The sequence below is a fragment of the Salmo salar genome, chromosome ssa04 (assembly GCF_905237065.1).
Source record: "Salmo salar chromosome ssa04, Ssal_v3.1, whole genome shotgun sequence".
Lineage (NCBI taxonomy): Eukaryota > Metazoa > Chordata > Actinopteri > Salmoniformes > Salmonidae > Salmo > Salmo salar.
In genome coordinates, this window is record NC_059445.1 from 4,893,906 (window position 1) to 4,901,405 (window position 7,500).

The 7,500-nt window shown below is 45.3% G+C and overlaps 1 protein-coding gene across 1 annotated transcript in view; it reads left to right on the forward strand.

Moving 5' to 3' along the window:
- The first annotated feature begins 1,924 nt into the window (after positions 1–1,924).
- LOC106602516 (ubiquitin-like modifier-activating enzyme 6) overlaps positions 1,925–7,500 on the forward strand; it is a 43,920-nt gene continuing 38,344 nt past the window's right edge. The window contains 4 exon segments of the mRNA XM_045716352.1: positions 1,925–2,080; positions 3,562–3,636; positions 4,001–4,095; positions 6,249–6,277. Of these exon segments, the coding sequence (XP_045572308.1) occupies positions 2,058–2,080; positions 3,562–3,636; positions 4,001–4,095; positions 6,249–6,277 (222 nt within the window). The 5' untranslated portion in view covers positions 1,925–2,057.

Sequence of the window (7,500 nt, forward strand, 5' to 3'; positions counted from 1 at the left end):
TATGTTATATGTCTATATGTTATCTATTGTTACAGACTAACCAACATTAGGATTAGGTCTACTATCTATCTGTTATCTATTGGTACAGTCTAACTAACAGTAGGATTAGGTCTACTGTCTATCTGTTATCTATTGGTACAGTCTAACTAACAGTAGGATTAGGTCTACTGTCTATCTGTTATCTATTGGTACAGTCTAACTAACATTAGGATTAGGTCTACTGTCTATCTGTTATCTATTGGTACAGTCTAACTAACAGTAGGATTAGGTCTACTGTCTATCTGTTATCTATTGGTACAGTCTAACTAACAGTAGGATTAGGTCTACTATCTATCTGTTATCTATTGGTACAGTCTAACTAACAGTAGGATTAGGTCTACTGTCTATCTGTTATCTATTGGTACAGTCTAACTAACAGTAGGATTAGGTCTACTGTCTATCTGTTATCTATTGGTACAGTCTAACTAACAGTAGGATTAGGTCTACTGTCTATCTGTTATCTATTGGTACAGTCTAACTAACAGTAGGATTAGGTCTACTGTCTATCTGTTATCTATTGGTACAGTCTAACTAACAGTAGGATTAGGTCTACTGTCTATCTGGTATCTATTGGTACAGTCTAACTAACAGTAGGATTAGTTCTACTGTCTATCTGTTATCTATTGGTACAGTCTAACTAACAGTAGGATTAGGTCTACTGTCTATCTGTTATCTATTGGTACAGTCTAACTAACAGTAGGATTAGGTCTACTGTCTATCTGTTATCTATTGGTACAGTCTAACTAACATTAGGATAAAGACTAGTGACGTCATCGTTAGGTTTTGGTTTTTCCTGACCATGTGACCTGACCAGGACTAACTCTAGGTTCTATAGGGTCCTGTACCAAGGGCCAAGAGTACAGGACCCTTACCAACAGACCCCTCCCCTCCCCCCTCCCCTCACCTCCTGACCCTCTCCCCTCACCCCCTCTCCCCTCACCTCCACTCCCTTCAACTCCTCACCCCCTCTCCCCTCACCTCATCTCCTCTCACCTCCTGACCCCATCTCCCCTCACCTCCACTCCCCATCTCCCCTCACCTCCTCTCCCCTCACCTCCTGACCCCCTCTCACCTCCTCTCCTCTCCCTCCTCTCCCCTCACCACCTGACCCCCTCTCCCCTCACCTCCTCTCCCCTCACCACTGGACCTCACCTCCCCTCACTTCCACTCCCTTCCACTCCCTTCACCTTCTCACCCCCTCTACACTTCACCTCCTGACCTCCTCTCCCCTCACCTCCTCTCCCCTCACTCCCTCACCTCCTCCCCTCCTCTCCCCTCACTTCCTCACCTCCTGACCCTCTCTCCCCTCACCCCCTCTCCCCTCACCTCCACTCCCTTCAACTCCTCACCCCCTCTCCCCTCACCTCATCTCCTCTCACCTCCTGACCCCCATCTCCCCTCACCTCCACTCCCTCTTCACCTCCTCCTCACCCCATCTCCCTTCACCTCACCTCATCTCCTCTCACCTCCTCACCCCCTCTCCCCTCATCTCCTCTCCCCTCACCTCCTCACCCCTCTCCCACTCTCCTCCCTTACCCCTAACCCCTTTCCTCCCTCACCCCCTCACCCCTATTAGTTAGAGAGTCTGAGTAGTAAATGTTTTACTGGGCAGATGAACTTTGGCTGTTTGAACAGCGTCTCTGTTTTCTTCTAAAATGTAAAATGGTGTCTTGCAGGTTTTCAACAGGACCAATGATATATGATATGAGGCACTATGATGCCTGCATTTGATATGGAACCTGGTAAAAATTGGCACCGCCAAATACCAAGAGAAAGAACAGATCAGTTGTTATTGCCATATAACACATTGATTTAAATAAGTTAAAGTCTGGATATCCCAAAACTATTTTGTTTCAGTTGTTTGTTGTATTTTTGTATTTATTTTTTTAAATATTAAAAAATAATAATCTATCAAATTAAATATAATTTAACCGTGAACCTTGTCATGTGATCTGGGTAACCCGGAACAGTTTGATGTTTTTAGCTCTACACAACCCTTCATTCATAACAACAACTCAATGAACCTATCGTACACCGACAGGTAAGATATTTCGTCTCTGAATGACGTTTTTAACGCGCATTTTTCGCAACATTCACGAAATATCATTATGGACATCCGTCTCTGCAGCCACAGGACGACTTGTGCTTGAAACGTCATGACTATACACGTTTATGGAGGGTGTTTTCTGTTGCGCTGACCCGGCATCAGGCAGTATCAATCAATCAATCAAATGTATTTATAAAGCCCTTCTTACATCAACCGATGTCACAAAGTGCTTGTACAGAAACCCAGCCTAAAACCCCCCAAACAGCAAGCAATGCAGGTGTAGAAATCTAGCCAGTGCTAGCTAACGCCCTTCTGAGTGAGCAGTCTATGCTAAGTCAGGTTAGCCATCGTTCGTAGCAAGATAAACACATAGATGGCTATTGACAAGGCATTGAGAAGTCGTCAACCTCAAAACATGTAATATGGTACTACTACTAGTGTTACTGCTACTCTTACAACGTCCTCACGTTATTGTAGCTAGCTACTAGTAGCTAACTGCAGATTGGGACCAGGAAGCTAACTAGTTAGCCCATTAGCTAGCTAGCAACACTGTTTATCTAACTAGCTAACTGCAGATTGGGACCAGGAAGCTAACTAGTTAGCTCATTAGCTAGCCACACTGTTTATCTAGCTAGCTCGTTAGCCCATTAGCTAGCTAGCAATACTGTTTGTTACAGCCCAGCACTAACACACCTGATAAACCAACTCAGTGGCTGGATAAAAAAAGTTTTATTTGTATCAGGACTGAAATCACTGGGTTGGAATGAAAGCCTGCACACCCAGTCTATGAGTGCGTCCCAATTATATGTCCTTTCTTGTGAAGTGTGTACTACGTCCCACAAACTCCTCTGAAAGGAGTGGATTGGTGGAGGAGAGAGCTAGAGGGAGTTTCTTATACCTGTCATTTTACATTCAAAGCAGTGAAGGGAATTGAACAATTGTCCTGGGGTCCACTCTGGGTCCTGGGGTCCCCCCTGTGTCCTGGGGGTCCTCTCTGGGTCCTGGGGGGTCCTCTCTGGGTCCTGGGGTCCCCCCTGTGTCCTGGGGGTCCTCTCTGGGTCCTGGGGGTCCACTCTGGGTCCTGGGGGTCCACTCTGGGTCCTGGGGGTCCTCTCTGGGTCCTGGGGGTCCTCTCTGGGTCCTGGGGGTCCACTCTGGGTCCTGGGGCCCCACTCTGGGTCCTGGGGGTCCTCTCTGTGTCCTGGGGTCCACTCTGGGTCCTGGGGTCCCACTCTTGGTGCACGTTTTTGCCCTAGCACTACACAGCTGATTTAAATAACCAACTCATCGTCAAGCTTTGATTATTTGAATCAGTTGTGTAGTGCTGGGGGCCCGGGGGAGCCAGGACAGAGTTCATATAACCCTGACATCAGAAAGACTTCTCTCCTCCATGATCTCTCTCTCTCTCTCTCTCTCTCTCTCTCTCTCTCTCTCTCTCTCTCTCTCTCTCTCTCTCTCTCTCTCTCTCGATCCAGCGCGTCGAGGACCAGTGAGTTTTCCCCTCCCAAGATGTCAGCTGACTCCATGGAGATTGATGACTCCCTGTACAGGTAAATCCCGTACTACCTATTTTAAGTGGGTACAATGACATACCATTAATAGTTCCAACAAAACATGTGCTCACTGTCTCACAACATCATTTGATCTCTCTCCCCCCTCTTCCCTGGCTCCCCCTCTTCCCTGGCTCCCCCTCTTCCCTCTCTCCCCTCTCCCTCCCTCTCTCCCCTCCCTCCCTCCTCTCTCCCTCCCTAACCCCCCTCCCCTCCCTCCCTCCCCTCTCCCTCCCTAACCCCCCTCCCCTCCCTCTCTCCCGTCCCTCTCTCCCCTCCCTCTCTCCCCTCCCTCCCCTCTCTCCCCTCCCTCCCCCTCTCTCTCCTCCCTCTCTCCCCTCTCCCTCCCTAACCCCCCCTCCAGTCGGCAGAGATATGTCCTGGGGGATAGTGCTATGCAGCAGATGGCTCAGTCTTCTGTCTTCCTCAGTGGAATGGGAGGACTGGGAGTGGAGATCGGTAGGTGACATACGCATCAAATAAGACATAGCATTACATTATGTGACATTACATGACATAGCATGACGGTACATGCCAGAACATGCCATTAAGTGACATGACATAGCATGATGGTACATGCCAGAACATGCCATTAAGTGACATGACATAGCAGACGGTACCCATTAAGTGTCATGACATAGCATGACGGTACATGCCAGAACATGCCATTAAGTGACATGACATAGCATGACTGTACATGCCATTAAGTGACATGACATAGCATGACGGTACATGCCTGAACATGCCATTAAGTGACATGACATAGCATGACGGTACATGCCATTAAGTGACATGACATAGCATGACGGTACATGCCTGAACATGCCATTAAGTGACATGACATAGCATGACAGTACATGCCAGAACATGCCATTAAGTGACATGACATGGCATGACGGTACATGCCATTAAGTGACATGACAAAGCATGACGGTACATGCCTGAACATGCCATTGAGTGACATGACATAGCATGACGGTACATGCCTGAACATGCCATTAAAACCTGTTGGGGATAGGGGGCAGTATTTGCACGGCCGGATAATAAACGTACCCGATTTTAATCTGGTTACTACTCCTGCCCAGTAACTAGAATATGCATATAATTATTAGATTTGGATAGAAAACACTCTAAAGTTTCTAAAACTGTTTGAATGGTGTCTGTGAGTATAACAGAACTCATATGGCAGTCAAAACCCTGAGACAAATCCTAACAGGAAGTGGAAATCTGATGTGTGGAATCACTTTCAAGCCTTTGCCATTGAAACACACAGGGACTTATTAATCATTTAGCACTTCCTAAGGCTTCCACTAGATGTCAACAGTCTTTACAAAGTGGTTTGAGTCGTCTATGGTAGAAACTGACCCAAAGAGAGGCTTGGGAAGTTGGTCACAGGGGGAGGGCCATTACTACTATGACGCGGGCGCCCATGGGAACCCTTTTTTTGCACATTCGTGACGACAAGTCCCGCGCGCTACAGTGCATTTTGAGTAGCCTTCGGAACGCGCTAACAAGAAGGAACTATTGGGACATAAATTATTAACTTTTTCGAACAAAACTACATTTGTTGTGGACCTGGGATTCCTGGAAGTGCCTTCTGATGAAGATAATCAATGGTAAGGGAATATTTACAATAGTATATTTGATTTTAGATGGTTCCAAGATGGCGCTAACCTGTATCGCCTAGCCTATTTTTCTGAGCATACCACGTCGTTTATTGCAAAGTGTGATTTCCCAGTAAAGTTATTTTTAAATCTGGCAATGCGGTTGCATTCACGAGATGTTAATCTATAATTATTTGAATGACAATATTACATTTTAACAATGTTTTCGAATAGTAATTTTGTAAATTGTAGCGCTGCTTCACCGGAAGCATTTTAGGGAAAATATTTTCTGAACGTCACGCGCCGATGTAAAATGCTGTTTTTATATATAAATATGAACTTTATCGAACAAAAAATGCATGTATTGTGTAACATGATGTCCTAGGAGTGTCATCTGATGAAGATTGTCAAAGATTAGTGCTGCATTTAGCTGTGTTTAGGGTATTTGTGATGCATGCTAGTTGCTTTGAAAACGGCAGTGTGATTTTTTTTGGCAGGGTACTCTCCTAACATAATCTAATGTTTTGCTTTTGCTGTAAAGCCTTTTTGAAATCGGACAACGTGGTTCGATTCAGGAGAGGTGTATCTATAAAATGGTGTAAAATAGTCATATGTTTGAGAAATTGAAGTTATAGCATTTATGAGGTATTTGTATTTCGCGCCACGCGATTCCACTGGCTGTTGACTAGGGTGGGACGCAAACGTCCCACGTTCCCAGACAGGTTAAGTGACATGACATAGCATGACGGTACATGGCAGAACATGCTATTAAGTGACATGACATAGCATGACAGTACATGCCAGAACATGCCATTAAGCGACATGACATAGCATGACAGTACATGCCAGAACATGCCATTAAGTGACATGACATAGCATGACAGTACATGCCAGAACATGCCATTAAGACACATGACATTGCGTTCAGTGAGTGTTTACAGTATGTATTGTGTCCATGTATTTCCTGTCATGTGACCGACGATTGACGTCTCTGCTCTGTTTCCACAGCAAAGAACATCGTGTTAGCAGGTGTGAAGGTGAGTGAGATTGTAGCCTGCGTCCCAAATTGCACCCTATTCCCCATAGGTCTCTGGTCACTAGTAGTTCACTATATAGGGAATAGGGCCCTGGTATAAAGTAGTTCACTATATAGGGAATAGGGCCCTGGTATAAAGTAGTTCACTATATAGGGAATAGGGCTCTGGTCACTAGTAGTTCACTATATAGGGAATAGGGCTCTGGTCACTAGTAGTTCACTATATAGGGAATAGGGCTCTGGTCACTAGTAGTTCACTATATAGGGAATAGGGCTCTGGTCACTAGTAGTTCACTATATAGGGAATAGGGCTCTGGTCACTAGTAGTTCACTATATAGGGAATAGGGCTCTGGTCTAAAGTAGTTCACTATATAGGGAATAGGGCCCTGGTCACTAGTAGTTCACTATATAGGGAATAGGGCCCTGGTCTAAAGTAGTTCACTATATAGGGAATAGGGCTCTGGTCACTAGTAGTTCACTATATAGGGAATAGGGCCCTGGTCTAAAGTAGTTCACTATATAGGGAATAGGGCCCTGGTATAAAGTAGTTCACTATATAGGGAATAGGGCTCTGGTCACTAGTAGTTCACTATATAGGGAATAGGGCTCTGGTCACTAGTAGTTCACTATATAGGGAATAGGGCTCTGGTCACTAGTAGTTCACTATATAGGGAATAGGGCTCTGGTCTAAAGTAGTTCACTATATAGGGAATAGGGCCCTGGTCACTAGTAGTTCACTATATAGGGAATAGGGCCCTGGTCTAAAGTAGATCACTATATAGGGAATAGGGCTCTGGTTACTAGTAGTTCACTATATAGGCAATAGGGCTCTGGTCACTAGTAGTGCACTATATAGGGAATAGGGCTAGGGTCACTAGTAGTTCACTATATAGGGAATAGGGCTCTGGTCACTAGTAGTTCACTATATAGGGAATAGGGCTCTGGTCACTAGTAGTTCACTATATAGGGAATAGGGCTAGGGTCACTAGTAGTTCACTATATAGGGAATAGGGCTCTGGTCACTAGTAGTGCACTATATAGGGAATAGGGCTCTGGTCACTAGTAGTGCACTATATAGGGAATAGGGCTCTGGTCACTAGTAGTTCACTATATAGGGAATAGGGCTCTGGTCACTAGTAGTTCACTATATAGGGAATAGGGCTCTGGTCACTAGTAGTTCACTATATAGAGAATAGGGCTCTGGTCTAAAGTAGTTCACTATA